General features: G+C 38.6%; 2 protein-coding genes across 2 annotated transcripts; both read right to left on the minus strand.

Annotated features, from left to right (window-relative positions):
- Positions 1–1381: 1381 nt before the first annotated feature.
- LOC143207417 (uncharacterized) lies at positions 1382–6230 on the minus strand. The gene is made up of 8 exons (XM_076420861.1): positions 5712–6230; positions 5437–5596; positions 4588–4700; positions 3839–3970; positions 3554–3761; positions 3271–3415; positions 3077–3191; positions 1382–2244 (listed from the first exon to the last, which is right to left on the minus strand). The coding sequence occupies exons 1-8, from the start codon at positions 5901–5903 to the stop codon at positions 2089–2091; spliced, it is 1221 nt and encodes a 406-aa protein (XP_076276976.1). The 5' UTR covers positions 5904–6230; the 3' UTR covers positions 1382–2088.
- Positions 6231–11880: 5650 nt separating this feature from the next.
- On the minus strand, positions 11881–14703 carry Cpr13 (cuticular protein 13). The gene is made up of 2 exons (XM_076447806.1): positions 14657–14703; positions 11881–13611 (listed from the first exon to the last, which is right to left on the minus strand). The coding sequence occupies exons 1-2, from the start codon at positions 14663–14665 to the stop codon at positions 13294–13296; spliced, it is 327 nt and encodes a 108-aa protein (XP_076303921.1). The 5' UTR covers positions 14666–14703; the 3' UTR covers positions 11881–13293.
- Positions 14704–16707: the final 2004 nt, after the last annotated feature.

Raw genomic sequence — 16707 nt, forward strand, 5'->3', positions numbered from 1 at the left:
TTCAGTCCCTGCAGACGTGCGAACCATTTGTAATCCTTGTTCCTCTTATGATCTTGATACATAGTATGTCCCTATACTTTTCGTATGGATCTAGTTGGAGCAGGGGTAGAACCCCGTCCCAGTTGCTGTTGTGCAACCTCTGGACACTGTGCCTGTAACCGTTACGCCACCTCTCATGACCTTGAGTTTTTTATCGGTCAACATATTCTTTACCCATCTTGTCGTGGTTATTAACTCCACCACGCGGTGACCATCCCCAGACTAAATGGGGAGGGGGCCAAGATCTCGAAACGAATACATACCACTGGCCTCCCTCGGTGAGGCTCTCCCCCCCACCCCCATAAACCTACTCTTACATGGTCACGTCGGATACTTAATCCTTAGCACTCGAATGTGGACTCTGAGCCTGAGGCACCATTAAATATTGTTATATCGAAAATCGAGATGTGAAATTGAAAATCGAGTTTAAAGTTCCGCCAGGTTTGCGTGCTTTAGTTTAGTACCGGCATGCACAACTGGACGATTTGGGAGCGGGAGTCGGAGCTCTCGACTCGGCTCGTGAGCCGGTCGCGAGCTGGATGGCACACGTAGGGTGGGGAGAACTGCAACAGGAGTTTACAGGAACTGCTCACGTGCCGCTCTTGGAGCTATGAGTTGTGCATGCCTAGTTTAGCATGCACAAAGTAGAATTGGTTGATCATGGTCAGACGCGTCAGACGATTCCTATGCTATAGCACGCGTATTCGCTGCATTTAAAAACTCGATTTTCTCGAAAGCAAAGCGTCAGACAAAAAAATGTTATCCCCCTTTTTCGACTCATTTTTACATGTAGTATCACCCCTGCTCGGTTGTACCACCCGTCCGGCCATATGATAGATAAATTACTAAACATTCGAGTATTGCATGAGTAAGTTGCATCAGTTTAATGAATGAAATTATTCTAGGACAGAAGAAATGTTTAGTGTTCGTGTTAAAATAGTTCCGAGTGCAAAGGGTTAACACTAGGGGTGGGCGAAAATGTCGGGTACCCGAGTCTCGGGTTCAGCTTTTGATGGCACTGGTCGAGTCGGGTCAGGATCCGGAAATTCATGATACAGTGAACAATGAAGAGTTAAGAAATATTTCAACGGGAACTTCAAACAACTTTTATGATCGCGGAATAATTTCTTTACCAAAATGATGGGAAGAAGTTGTAGAACGACGGCGATGATTACATTTTTCTGTAAAATATAAAAATATTAACTTACATGATAAATACGATGTGTACTACCGATCATAAATCGAAGTTTGACAACAACAGAATCTAAGTTTTTCGTGAATAATACGGAAACAAATGCCAAGCGGCGGTAACGCGTATAGGAATAAGTTGTTCAGAATGATGTCCTTAATAACATATTTCATTGGTTAATAAAATCGAGGAGATCTGTCCTAAAGTAAATAATTATCACCAATTCCTCCATGTGCATAAAACTATGGCACTATTCGTAACGAATAAAGGCGAGATTTCCTAAGCCACTGGATACAGGCGCTATTTGCGGCTAGACGTTGTGCTACACATGGATGATAATACATTTGTGTTCCACTTAGAATACACAATGTTATTAAACAATGAAAGTGATAACTTAGTACTAACAAGTTTTGGTTCATTTCGACCTTTTCGTTTAATAAACAATAACACAACAAACTCACGTTCTTCACGCTTAATTAAACAATCACTCGCACGCAGCGCTGTGTCTCGCCGCAAACGGCGATCGCATATATGTACATGTTGACGCGTGCGACTGGTTGCATAGGAAATCCCACTTCAAACTTCTTTAACGTCAAGACGAGTGCTTACTGAATGACAACAGTACGAAACTTGCTTACAGTGTACATGCCTTGTATTTTGATATGTTTTCAGCTAAACGATGCGTGATGTACAAAAGTGCCATACTAGTGCCCTGTATTCACGATAGAAATTTGTTTTAAAAAAATCGTGTGCAACGAACACGATCTGAAGGTACATTTTCGTGGCAAGTTTTTATCGACTGTATAATTTCGTTGACTTCGACGATAAACACTTGTGAGTTTGTTTTCCAATGGAGCATATCACAATACAGGAAGTGCAGAACTATGACTTTGGTATATGATGGCTCCTGTGAAATTGATTGCCGCTGCCAATACAAAAACTGGCATCCAACGACCATGCGAAGCTGTCACTAGTTCAGCCGTTAATGGTCCACATAAAATACCCGGTATTGTCGCCTAAAAGTCAACATTAATTTGTTTTTTATATTGCAGCATCGGTTGGGAAAGGAACACCACGATGACAGTTCAAAGAATCCATCTCCTGTCATCTTTAACATTTCCAAAATTAAATTAACCTTTAGCACTCGAATGGTGACTCTGAGAGGCGCCACTAAAGGCTGCTGTACCATTATTCAAAATATTGTTTACATTATTAAATATGTCGGTATCTAATCAATTACCAAACATTTAGGTATTGTATATCAATTTCATGTCCATAAAATTTCAGAAATCCTAGGAAATGGAAATATTCTAGGTCGGAAGAAATGTTTCATTTTCGAGTTAAAATAGCTCCGAGTGCAAAGGTTAACATTGCGAAGGAACACCATCTGATATGGACTTTGCAATGAAAATCTTGAAGTTACAGTTACGTACTTTCAATATACGAATATGACATTTTACTTGGACATGTTACGAGGGTAGACTCGTATTTCCAGGATTGCAAGGGTGCGGTATGCGCCTTCTCATTTCTTGATAATGCAAAGATGGGGTTTTGCATTTTACATGCGCAGCTGTATGCTTCCGAATAATGCAAATTACGCCTCGTCAATGTAGAAATAGGACGTTTGAGGGCGATCGCAGCCTAGATTGATGTTTTATCTAGCGCTTTTGCCACTACTGAAAAACCCCATCGCATGCATTATCGAGAAATGAGAAAGCGCATCCCGTACTCTTGCAATCCTGGAAAAACGGGTTTACTCCCTTAAGTCAGTACAAGAAGCCCTAGGATAAAGTTTTTCTCAACTGTCATCGCAGTGTTTTTATGAAATAAAGAACAACTGGAACATACGATAGTATTAGAAACTGCAAATGTGATTCCTGCATGATTTGGTGCCACATCTGCATGATTACTAAGATGGCCAGCAGCATTACACGCACAAAGTCCCATGGATATTGAAACAAAGCTACAATAAACAAAAAGTTATAACGCGTGATACAAATTTTCTATGCTGTACAACTCTTAGAATGAATTTTAATACTAACATTACTGCAAAAAGTACGTTATCCACGGCACAAAATGCTATTAAAAATGCACCAGGCCCTATTAAACCTATATTTGTCATTAATCTTCTTACAGACAAAACAGTCCACCTCTTCTGTATGAGATTATCGGCACTATGACCAGCAACTGTAAATAGATACATTTTAATCATTCGTATAATCGATATTAACGGAAAAGGTGATGATGCACAAAATATAGTAGATAAGATTCTTAGATCTGGACACATTTTTATGCATCGTTTCCTCATTAGTTGATGACACCTACCGATTCCAACAAGAGAATTCACAATATATGGAAGAGCTGTCAAACTAATACTTTCTTTATTAGCAGACAAATTTCTTGCCAAGTAAGTCGGCAACCATTGCATTATTATATAATTACTCCAATTCATTGCAAAATGTGCTATGTACAATGCCCACAAAGGCCAATGAGAGATAAATTCAATCCATCGCAAACTCCTATTCTGCGTCACCTTAAAGTCAATCAAATTTTGATGAGATTCAAGTTCATTTCACTTTCTATTTTCGATAGAATAAGGTATAACTCTACCTTGGGTACAAATAAAGGAATTTCATCCTGAGAGTTTGTCTCTTGATAAAGTAATAACCACAAAAGTGTCCACACAATTCCAATTCCTCCGAATAAATAAAATCCAGTTTCCCATGCTACACGTGGGCATAACTGAAAAAAGTTTCTTAATTGAAATCACTTAAACGAACCCGCAAAGTAATATTAAGGGGGTAGACTCGTCTCTAGGATTGTAAGGTTGCAGGATGCGCCTTCTCATTTTTCAGTAATGCAAAGATGGAGTTTGTTCAGTAGTCAAAAGCGCTAGATAAGAGATCAATCTAGGCTGCATTCGCCCTCAAAAGTCCTATTTTTACGTTTACGAAGCATAATTTGCATTATTCGGCAGCATCGTTCATTTTATTCAAGATAATATTGCACGATCAGCGACTAGGAAACCGGAGACACTATTTTAGGAAAGAAGGTATCTATCGAAACGTCTCTATAGACATATTAAAAATATTTTCATGACTGAATCCACCACTGATTTGAAGATTGATGCTTCCTCTTTATTATGCTTCCAAATAATACAAATAACGCTACCGAATAATGCAAATTACCTCGTAAACGTAAAAATAGGACTTTTGAAGGCGATTGTGGCCTAGATTGATATTTTGACTATTGTAAAACCCATCTTAGCATTATTGAGAAATGAGAAGCACACGCCGCACCTTTGCAATCCTGGAAACGAGAGCCTATGCCCTTAAGTTATACATAAATGTTGCACCTACAATAGATGCAACTACTTGTCCAACTGAACCAGCAGCCACATGATACCCAAATGCACGAGACCGTTCCTCTACAGGAACAGTATGAGCAAACAAGTGGAAAATAACTGGTAGACCTAAAAGCAATATAGTGTTAAATACAAGGCATATTGCAAATCATGGTATAAAATGAAGTCAGGTGACGCTACATAAAAGAATAAGTTGAAAATGTAGGGTAAAATTTATTAGGGTAAAATCTCCCTATTGTACATTTGTCTAAGCCCTAACTATTTAGTTGTATATGTATGTATTTACATATAAATGATTTATTTGACGGGATATCATTCTACTTGTAAAGATATGTAAAAAAATGTAGAATGAAATTTTATATTTTGGATCTTGTTCTCAAGAAGACTAAGCTCGAACATATTCTCTTAACAAGCATGCATTTTACATGCATGTGTTCACATCAAGTAGATTTATTCTACATTTTTCATGTATTTTTGCGGGTTGAACAGTCTCGTGTTGATTATACTCTATGCATCTAATCGATAGTAAACATTCTTATGTTTTATTTCCTCAAAAATTAAGATGTTTTGGACTTATTTTTCCACATAGAATCACCTTGTGACACATGTATATCAACCCCTTTGCCTACAATATCGTGTGAGAGACTTGGTAAAGAATTTGGGTTAAAAATAAGAAATATGAGCCTGAGTCGTGGTACTTCGATCGGATCAAAATGTAAACAACACGGGTCAGGGCTCTTGGTTCAACTGTGATTGTTGATTGTGGTCCGTGCCATCGTGACTTAATTCATAGGGCAAGGGGTTAATATGAAATACTGAAATCATATGTTTTATGATACTTTACCTAAACCCTCTCCCAACCCTAGGATCACTCTACATATAATGAGTAATGGAACTGACTGTACCAGAAACGGAGTTATAATTGTACTAATAGACCATAATAAAACTGCAAACATTAGTACCGTTTTGCATCCGAAACGACTCGCTGTATTTGCACCAATAATCTGATTTAAAAAAAAATATTTTAAACAAGCATTACATATGGTAACTAGTAATGATATCCTAACGTCTATAGTCTCTAATATATGTATAATATAGATATTGAATAATCCATTGTACCTGACTAGTAAAATAACCAAAGGCAAAAGCAGAAAGTATCCAACCTTGCCAATATAAACTCCATTTATACTCTTCGGTCATTGTAACGATCGCAATAGGCATTATAACTCGATCCGCCGCGTTTATAAAATTCGCGGCGGAACATAATGCTACAATCCGTGATGTCCGCGGAAGCATTCGAAATTTCGGCATATTTAAATTTATAGTTATTCAGTCATATCGCAGGAACCCCCTGGCCGACCCTAACCTCAAACGACACGTAGTGTTTAGAAAAAATGTATTAAATAATTACGTTACTGAAAATCATGTCAACGTTTACGAGAGACATTGTCAGGATCTTTATAATATCAAGCGGTTAGATTCGGTAGTTCAGTCAACGAATTTCGTGAAAACAAACGTAAAAACTGTTCACATCATAATAGTTCAAATGTACATACGGTACTCTGTATACTGTACGGGTTTTCAACGTGTCAAACACGACACGACAATTACGCGGAGCACAGACGAGAGACTGCGAGAGACTGCCAGCTGTGCTATTCAGCGGGACCGGTAACCGGGCGCGACGGGCGCGGGGATAACGTGGAACTTACAGTGATCTGAAATACCACATCGCTAAAAGTTCTACCAACGACGAGATACTCGTCAAGTAGAAGAAGAATGATATAGTATTTACCCATTCTGTAATTGCCTTATAATACTATCACCGACAAAATATTATCCCGTCTCTTTATCTAAATAGAACCAGACGATATATGACATTGTTCACGCCCGGGGCAAATCAGCTTGGATAATACATATATTTTGATCTGAAGGAAGGTAAAATTGCAAAATGTTGTGAAAGACAATAGGTATAGGAATAGAATTTATTGAAAAATCAACATATTTATTAAATGTGCAGCTATTAGCTCGATATTATCCTTTATTCATAAGACACTAAAAGTTCTTACAAATAAAGGATAATACCGATTGCCCAGGTCTCACCACGAGGAGGTTGCTGCACAAGAGACCCGAAAGGGAGTCAGAACGAATGCAATATTCCTTCTGGCTCCCTTTCTTACAACAACGCTACATAATCTTAATAACTAACGCACGCAAGTCGAGCAATTATTGTGGAGCAAAAGGTGTGAATCGGAGAAGAAGTCTCCGATCCACGGGGGATCAAAGGCGAATCAGGCAGAAGGCTCTGATTCTTTAAAAGAAAAAAACTAAAGCGAACCAGAGCAGAAGGCTCCGGTTCGAAGGTGACGCGGCGCGTACAATGCTTGCAGTGCAGCTCCGGTCAGAGCCGATACCCGACGTGTCCTCACCAAGAGAAATGGACAGTGAGAAGTGTTCAAACGTAATACCATCTCTCTGCCAACTACCTGCCACCAGGCAACGCATTGCGTTGAGGTAACGTGGGCAGGATGACGAACAGAGAATTTCTCTGCCAACTACCTGCCACCAGACAACCCAATGCATTGAGGTAACGTGGGTAGGATTACGAACAGAGAGAATGGCAATACGAGTAAACAGGTCTCAATGAACCACCCCTCTCAATGTATCGACGCCGAATACCGGCTCCAACCGGTCTGGTACATACAAGCAAGGTCCGACACAGCAGAAGGCTGTGTCGGAATCAAGCAAACGAGCAAAGTGAATTTAAGGCAATAATTACTCGACATATTTAAAACGACGATATACAATCTTAATAACTAACGCACGCAAGTCGATGGAATTATACTAAATTACGCACGCAAGTCGAGCAATTATCGCGGAGCAAAAGGTGTGAATCGGAGAAGAAGTCTCCGATCCACGGGGGATCAAAGGCGAATCAGGCAGAAGGCTCTGATTCTTTAAAAGAAAAAAAACTAAAGCGAACCAGAGCAGAAGGCTCCGGTTCGAAGGTGACGCGGCGCGTACAATGCTTGCAGTGCAGCTCCGGTCAGAGCCGATACCCGACGTGTCCTCACCAAGAGAAATGGACAGTGAGAAGTGTTCAAACGTAATACCATCTCTCTGTCAACTACCTGCCACCAGGCAACGCATTGCGTTGAGGTAACGTGGGTAGGATGACGAACAGAGAATTTCTCTGCCAACTACCTGCCACCAGACAACCCAATGCATTGAGGTAACGTGGGTAGGATTACGAACAGAGAGAATGGCAATACGAGTAAACAGGTCTCAATGAACCACCCCTCTCAATGTATCGACGCCGAATACCGGCTCCAACCGGTCTGGTACATACAAGCAAGGTCCGACACAGCAGAAGGCTGTGTCGGAATCAAGCAAACGAGCAAAGTGAATTTAAGGCAATAATTACTCGACATATTTAAAACGACGATATACAATCTTAATAACTAACGCACGCAAGTCGATGGAATTATACTAAATTACGCACGCAAGTCGAGCAATTATCGCGGAGCAAAAGGTGTGAATCGGAGAAGAAGTCTCCGATCCACGGGGGATCAAAGGCGAATCAGGCAGAAGGCTCTGATTCTTTAAAAGAAAAAAAACTAAAGCGAACCAGAGCAGAAGGCTCCGGTTCGAAGGTGACGCGGCGCGTACAATGCTTGCAGTGCAGCTCCGGTCAGAGCCGATACCCGACGTGTCCTCACCAAGAGAAATGGACAGTGAGAAGTGTTCAAACGTAATACCATCTCTCTGCCAACTACCTGCCACCAGGCAACGCATTGCGTTGAGGTAACGTGGGTAGGATGACGAACAGAGAATTTCTCTGCCAACTACCTGCCACCAGACAACCCAATGCATTGAGGTAACGTGGGTAGGATTACGAACAGAGAGAATGGCAATACGAGTAAACAGGTCTCAATGAACCACCCCTCTCAATGTATCGACGCCGAATACCGGCTCCAACCGGTCTGGTACATACAAGCAAGGTCCGACACAGCAGAAGGCTGTGTCGGAATCAAGAAAACGAGTAACGTGAATTTAAGACAATAATTACTCGACTTACTCGGGTGCGGCCTATCGGCGATTCGGGTACCCCGGGGACGCGACTCCCCGTACTCACTCACGGATGCGGCCGTGAGTGAGCCCCTGGGGGACCTCCCTCGGCGAATAAAACTACAACTTCGTGGAACGTCCTCTTCTTGGTGTGTCCTCTTCTTGGTGTGTCCTCTTCTTGGTGTGTCCTCTTCTTGGTATGTTTTCTTCTTGGTATGACTTCTTCTTGGTGTATTCTAGCTGAAACAGACTAATAATATAGTTAGACATAACAATACATAACCCTGCACACGAGTGCAAACCTAATACCCGCTCACAAGAGCCAACCTAATACCAGCTCACGAGAGCCAAACAAACCCCGCACACGGGTGCGAATCTAACCAGCTCACGAGAGCCAACCTAATACCAGCTCACGAGAGCCAAACAAACCCCGTACACGAGTGCGAATCTAACCAGCTCATGAGAGCCAACCTAATACCAGCTCACGAGAGCCAACCCAATACCAGCTCACGAGAGCCAAACAAACCCCGCACACGAGTGCGAATCTAACCAGCTCACGAGAGCCAACCTAACACCAGCTCACGAGAGCCAAACAAACCCCGCACACGAGTGCGAATCTAACCAGCTCACGAGAGCCAACCTAACACCAGCTCACGAGAGCCAAACTAACCCCGCACACGGGTGCGGCCTATAGGCAATTCGGGTACCCCGGGGACGCGACACCCCGTACTCACTCACGGCACCATCCGTGAGTGAGCCCCTGGGGGACCTCCGATCGGAGGAATACCAATTTCAGACAAGATATGAAAATGTTTCGAAGCGGGACTTGTGAAAGTTCCGATGCAAACAATTGGAAATTCAATTCAACAGTCAGAAGACCAATCATAATTCTGCACATGAGTGCGAATACAACCAGAGAACCAGCTCATGAGAGCAATTATAATCCTGCATACGAGTGGGACGCTCAAAATGTAATTTTTATAAAGAATAAAATTGATAAATTTGAAGAAGACTCAATAGTCATCATTGAAAGTCTCGATAAAAATTTCAAAAGTATGAAGGACGAGTTTAAAAAGACAAAAGAAGTTTTGAAAAATATTAGTAATCAAACTTACCGTTGTTCCTTGAATTGACAGTTGAAGGTAGGCCAGGGTAACTGCAGATGACCTCTAGTCCACCTCTGGTCCACCTCTGGTCCCTCCGGTTCTCCTGGCGCTCCTGGTCCCGCAGCACGTCCGCTCACCCCGCTTCCCCCGCCCCGACTAAATGACCACCGGTGAGCTCTCGCCGATCTGCCGAGCTCGCGCGGCGCCCCCCACTCCGCCGAATATCGATCGATGTCGATCGCCGTGACAATTATTGAAAAATTTATTATTTCCAGCTGGTTAATGTTTATAACAATTCTATTTGACAGCGATGCCCAGAAGCAATCCCTTGGCTATCTGTCCACCTAATTTTTTAGTCAAAGTGGCTAATACTTTTCGTGATACGTAATAACTTTTAAACCATAACATTCGCACGCATTAATTTATTCGATACAATTCACAGATAAATTTATTATATCTGGCTGTTTAATGTTTATAACAATTCCTTTTTCTAACGATGTTAACGAGCACTCCCTTGACCACCTTGCCTTCTAAATTTTTCGTAAAAATAGACAATAAAACTCGAAATATAGAATAACTTTTAAACCATGAACATTCGCACTCATTAATTTATTCGATACAATTCACAGATAAATTTATTATATCTGGCTGTTTAATGTTTATAACAATTCCTTTTTCTAACGATGTTAACGAGCACTCCCTTGACCACCTTGCCTTCTAAATTTTTCGTAAAAATAGACAATAAAACTCGAAATATAGAATAACTTTTAAACCATGAACATTCGCACGCATTAATTTATTCGATACAATTCACAGATAAATTTATTATATCTGGCTGTTTAATGTTTATAACAATTCCTTTTTCTAACGACGTTAACGAGCACTCCCTTGACCACCTTGCCTTCTAAATTTTTCGTAAAAATAGACAATAAAACTCGAAATATAGAATAACTTTTAAACCATGAACATTCGCACTCATTAATTTATTCGATACAATTCACAGATAAATTTATTATATCTGGCTGTTTAATGTTTATAACAATTCCTTTTTCTAACGATGTTAACGAGCACTCCCTTGACCACCTTGCCATCTAAATTTTTCGTAAAAATAGACAATAAAACTCGAAATATAGAATAACTTTTAAACCATGAACATTCGCACGCATTAATTTATTCAAAATTGATTTTTATTAAATAGAAGATAATGCCATGAGACATTTATTAATTCTAGCTACATAATTAATGTTTATAATAATTCCGTTTGCCAACGACGTGGACAAGTACTCTTATCTTAAGACAATAACTATAACCCGCACACGAGTGCGAAAACAACCAACGAAGCAGCTCACAAGAGCAATTATAATCCTGCATACGAGTGGGACGCTCAAAATGTAATTTTTATAAAGAATAAAATTGATAAATTTGAAGAAGACTCAATAGTCTTCATTGAAAGTCTCGATAAAAATTTCAAAAGTATGAAGGACGAGTTTAAAAAGACAAAAGAAGTTTTGAAAAATATTAGTAAACAAACTTACCGTTGTTCCTTGAATTGACAGTTGAAGGTAGGCCAGGGTAACTGCAGATGACCTCTGGTCCACCTCTGGTCCCTCCGGTTCTCCTGGCGCTCCTGGTCCCGCAGCACGTCCGCTCACCCCGCTTCCCCCGCCCCGACTAAATGACCACCGGTGAGCTCTCGCCGATCTGCCGAGCTCGCGCGGCGCCCCCCACTCCGCCGAATATCGATCGATGTCGATCGCCGTGACAATTATTGAAAAATTTATTATTTCCAGCTGGTTAATGTTTATAACAATTGTATTTGACAGCGATGTCCACAAGCAATCCCTTGGCTATCTGACCACCTAATTTTTTAGTCAAAGTGGCTAATAGTATTCGTGATACGGAATAACTTTTAAACCATAATATTCGCTCTCATTAATTTATTCGATACAATTCATAGATAAATTTATTATTTCTGGCTGTTTAATGTTTATAACAATTCCTTTTGCTACTGATGTTAAGGAGCACTCCCTTGACCACCTTGCCATCTAAATTATTCGTAATAATAGACAATAAAACTCGAGATTGAGAATAACTTTTAAACCATGAACATTCGCACGCATTCATTTATTCAATACAGTTCACAAATAAATTTATTATTTCTGGCTGTTTAATGTTTATAATAATTCCTTTTGCCAACGATGTGAACAAACACTCCCTTGAACACCTTGCCATCTAATTTTTTACAGTAAAGTCTTTTCAAAATATTTCTGTCCAGATCGATTCTTGGACCATTTATGTATAAAAAAGTGAAAGGTAATAATTCTAATGTTTTTAAATTACAAACTGAGGTGTCTCGTATAAAATTTGAAATAGGAATGGTTGATTTTCCTAAAAAATTATGATTCAATAATATAATTCTAGGAATTCTTTGTCCTTGAGTTTTGCTTTTAATATTGAAACCAACATCGTCTGAAATATCTGCTCGGTACAGAATGTAACAATTCATGATGATCAATATGTATACATATGATTCTGTGACGATATATGCCTTCTCACCGACGAGAATCTCCTCAGTAGCCTTCTGCACCGACGAGATCATGTCGATGACCTTCTGTTTCTCACTCCAGTCAGAATATATCTTACAATAGAGGGCGTAAGAGAACACCGAAATATTCGAGTGACTCGATCTTCCATAAGGCTAGCAGTCTTTAATAGTATCTGGTCAGTGCGCGGAGCCGTTTGTACACATGTTTACCTAAATCGTCTCTATACATATAGATGGTGCTTATGTCCAAACAATTCAAATATTCCCGCCATATAATGAACAAATACAAATTCCTTATACAGATTTTAAGTATATATGTAGTGAACAAATGTGGATGGAATTTCAAGATAATCTTGAAAATCAATTTATTACAAAAGGTATATCATATATATTATGAAAGATATACTATGAAGCAAGAAAGAAACCATATTGTAGGAGATGATTGATTAATACCCGATCCTATATTTTTTTCCTATAATTAAACTTCTTTGCATACATATATGTGATTTGTAATCGGACCCTGACTGGGACCCTTCCAGTCCCTTTTCACTGAAGAAACTTAAACGAGGTTTTAGGAAGAAATCGCTAGGAAATTATTGAATTGCCCCCCTTTAAAATCAAATTGCCCCCGTGTGGGGCACTGGAGTAAAACGTCACAAACAAAATCAGTTTGTTAGATTTGTTTATGATCGTCAAGATCTATTACTTCTTCTTTTCAATAAAGATGAACGATCCGGTTTCAATCATTTTTTCTTATAAAGACAAAAAATATCTAATCACTTCTTTAACGCCTCTTTATTCAACATTAACAAAATTATTGTACAAGATTCGATACCGGTGAATAAACGTTATATACAAATGTCTTCGACAGCAGATGTTAAAGTAACTTGAGTATCTGTTCCAATGGGGGTGGGAATGATTACATATTGCGGTATGGCAGTTGACACATTATTCGTAAGATCAGTCGATAGTGTTTTGAATAAATTTAAGCGTGAGGAAGATGCTGTCCCTCCGGGTGGAATCCGTTTTCGTCAGCAACATAATTGACGGTGTAGGCAACGTTGGTAGCAGGGTCGACGAAAGAGTAGCTGCCACGAACCTTGAGGAATTGGCCGTCGGTGCCGCCATTAACTAATTCTGCTACTTCTTGTTTCGATGAACCATCGGAAAGTTCGAAACCATAATTGTAGTTGCCGAGACCAACATTGTCAGATGGAGTCTCTTTAAGGAGTACAATTTCCGGTCCTTGTTGTAAGGCGGGGGCAGCCAGAGCAATGGCGATGACGGCAGCGAAGACAATGATCTAGAAAGAATGAAATATTATTATATCTATTATATGCCACAGCTATTTGATTTCAACCATACAGAGTGTTTCAAAATTATATAATGCGACCACTATAGCGTGATTCTGCACCTCTAGATAGATGGAGATTTGTTACAAAAATGGACCGCAAAATTGATATTAACATTGAATCCCAAGATCAAAATTGTTTTCTATTGTATCCGATAGTACTTGTCGCAACGAACGAAAGTCTCCAAGGAACTACAGGTCTCAATTCAACCGTTCTCTTAAAAAACTACTTTAAAGATTCGACAACTATTTTATTCCATATGTCTACAGGGTGTCTTAAAATACAATAAATTTTTTCATTTGACGCATCGTTTTTTAGGAAATTGACTAATAATCCGTCAAATTCGCGTGCCAAGCATTGTTAAGAAGTAGAATGAGTCGGTCATGAACAGACGCGTCAGACGATTCCTATTCAATAGCATGCGTGTTTATCGAATTTTCAAACTCAAATTTCTCGAAAAGGAGGAGACAAATGAAAAAAATTTGTTCTATATTTTCTTATGTAGAATCATCCCCTTCGCGTTTATACCATTTTGGGACACCCAGTAGACATATGAAATAAAATAGTTTACGAAACTTTAAAGTTGTTTTCTAAGAGAACGGTTCACATGAGGCACATGGTTCTATGACTACTATACGATGAAATAAAAAAGAATTTAATATTGACCATGGGATTCAATGTTAAGGTCAATTTTGAGGTCCATTTTTGTAACAGATTTTCACCGATCCAGAGGTGCAGAATCACGTTATTGCCGTCACGACATATAATTTTGAAACACTCTGTACAGGTAGGTGCTAGGTAATATAAAATAAGTTATAGTCAGTTTTAGAGAATATAGAGAACACGATACATGCGAATCTATAATCTATAATTGATAATCTATCTGATAGAAGTGTTTATGAAAATATTTCGAATTTGTAAAAAGTAAATTCACTGCTAATAGTAGGAACACTATTAAATAGGAAACATTATCATCCTCGGTAATATGATACATACGGTTTTCATTTTGAAAGTGGATGTGTGCGGCTAGTCACGTTTGGGAGACTGATGTGATTTCTCAAAGCTGCCTGCAATTTTATAGTGGTTCTCCTTCTGCCAAAATTTGCCCGGATCCACAATAAATTCACCTTTCACCTTCCTTGGATACACTAGAGACAGAATCGTTGATGAGTCGACCTTCATTATACACCTGTCTCTGGGTCTCTGGCGAAATTGAAGTTTTCGGTCTTCTATGGGATTTTATCTGTTTCAGTCATCTTATAAAATTAACCTTACCTGTACGAGATTGTATTTCAAACTATCGATGAAATGTTTGTTCAGTACAAAAGTTAGAACTTGCATACTTAGAAATCAGGCTATAATATACAACTATAAACGTAGTATCTTTCCTTCCTTTATAATTAGACTGCGGATCTTTATGCAAAATAAAAATTGTCTGTATCGATTGCAAGAAATAGATACCAAACTGAATGTTATTTCTTCCCGTAATGATTTTAATAGAGAAGAAATCATACATTGACATCTTTAATTTTTAAAATTCACCAACAATTTTGAATTTCAGCTACTCAATTTTGTTATAAATGCTTATACACAAATCCACAATCTATTTATAATTTCTATTAGAAAGTATCCAATATTTACTATTAACTTTATTTTAAAAGTTAAAAAACACATTTTACAATTTCAGACTTTCAAGAATTATTCCAACGAACAAACAATACATATATGTATGTATACAATATAAAAATTGACCGATTTTTCAGTTTCCAGTAGAACATTAACACTAAACCTACCATTGCCGATCAATTGACCGGCCTTACATTTTAAATTTGATAATTATTGAAATTATGACGTTGCTTATGCGGAAAACCATTCGATTTTCTTTATCCAAGCGCATATTGCAATAAAAATTGTACGAAATCTAAATAAATAGAGCCTTGTCATTTTTATCAGCTAAAACGTGTTAATCGCTTTCAGTGCTCGGTAGTTTTAGTGTTAAATTTCCCGAGAATCGACAATTTATTGCTGAAACACTTTATTTTATACACATTATACAAGTATGTATAAAATACAAGTTTTAATCGATTAATACTGCTCGTTCCATTAAAAATTGTGAAATAAAAAAATGTTATAAAAAAAATTAAACCGATTTGGTAAAAATGCACTAAAATACGATACAATATTTTCGGGAGCGGCACAAAATTGCAAATTTTCCAAATGACAGATGTTGCTGATTATGATTTCATTGGGACATGGTGAACTTGGAAATCAGTAGGTGGGAAGAGAAGATACATTAATATGTGAAAGCATGTAGAGGAATTGAAGGATTTTCGTAATTTCCAGTGTCGAGAAATTTTCAATTTTGCGCCGCCTCCGAAAAGATTGTATTGTATTTCAGTTCGTGTGTATTCACATAAATTAAATGGAAATTGTTTCATACTTTTTAGTGCATTTTTCAGTGCGTTTTTTCGGAGTCGGTTTAATTTTTTTTTCAGTTTCCGATAGAACATTAAATTCTTAATCGGTGTCTGCTGCTAAGAATACTTTGTGGAGATGTCGAGGGGGATACCGGAAGAATAATCGATTTCAAAACCTCGTTTATAGATGAATCGGGAGAAACCGGTCATACGATCTGGTCATCCTTTACGACACGAATCATTACGAAACTGTCCTCGTCAACGACGTAATCATCTTCACGGTGTATCATCATCGAACGCTCTGTGGTAATAGGTGAAATTGACACTTCATGGGACATCCTCATACATTTATAATCTCCTCCTCTTTCTGTTACCAAGTACAAAATTCTATTTTTAATTAGATTCTAATATACTATGCAAGCGAAATAGATCACAGTGAAAAGACTAAACAAACAGAACATAATAAAGTTGTATGTCGATTGCGGATCTTTATGCAGTTATGTCTTACAAAAATTTTCAAAAATGGAGTATTAAATTCAACAGAATTTAGTACGATTTTTATTCAATTTGGATTTAAAAATGCTATTACCAATGAAAACAGAATTTTATTTGGTACCACTTTTTAAAAAT

This window comes from Lasioglossum baleicum, chromosome 3, assembly GCF_051020765.1.
Source record: "Lasioglossum baleicum chromosome 3, iyLasBale1, whole genome shotgun sequence".
Classification (NCBI taxonomy): Eukaryota; Metazoa; Arthropoda; class Insecta; order Hymenoptera; family Halictidae; genus Lasioglossum; species Lasioglossum baleicum.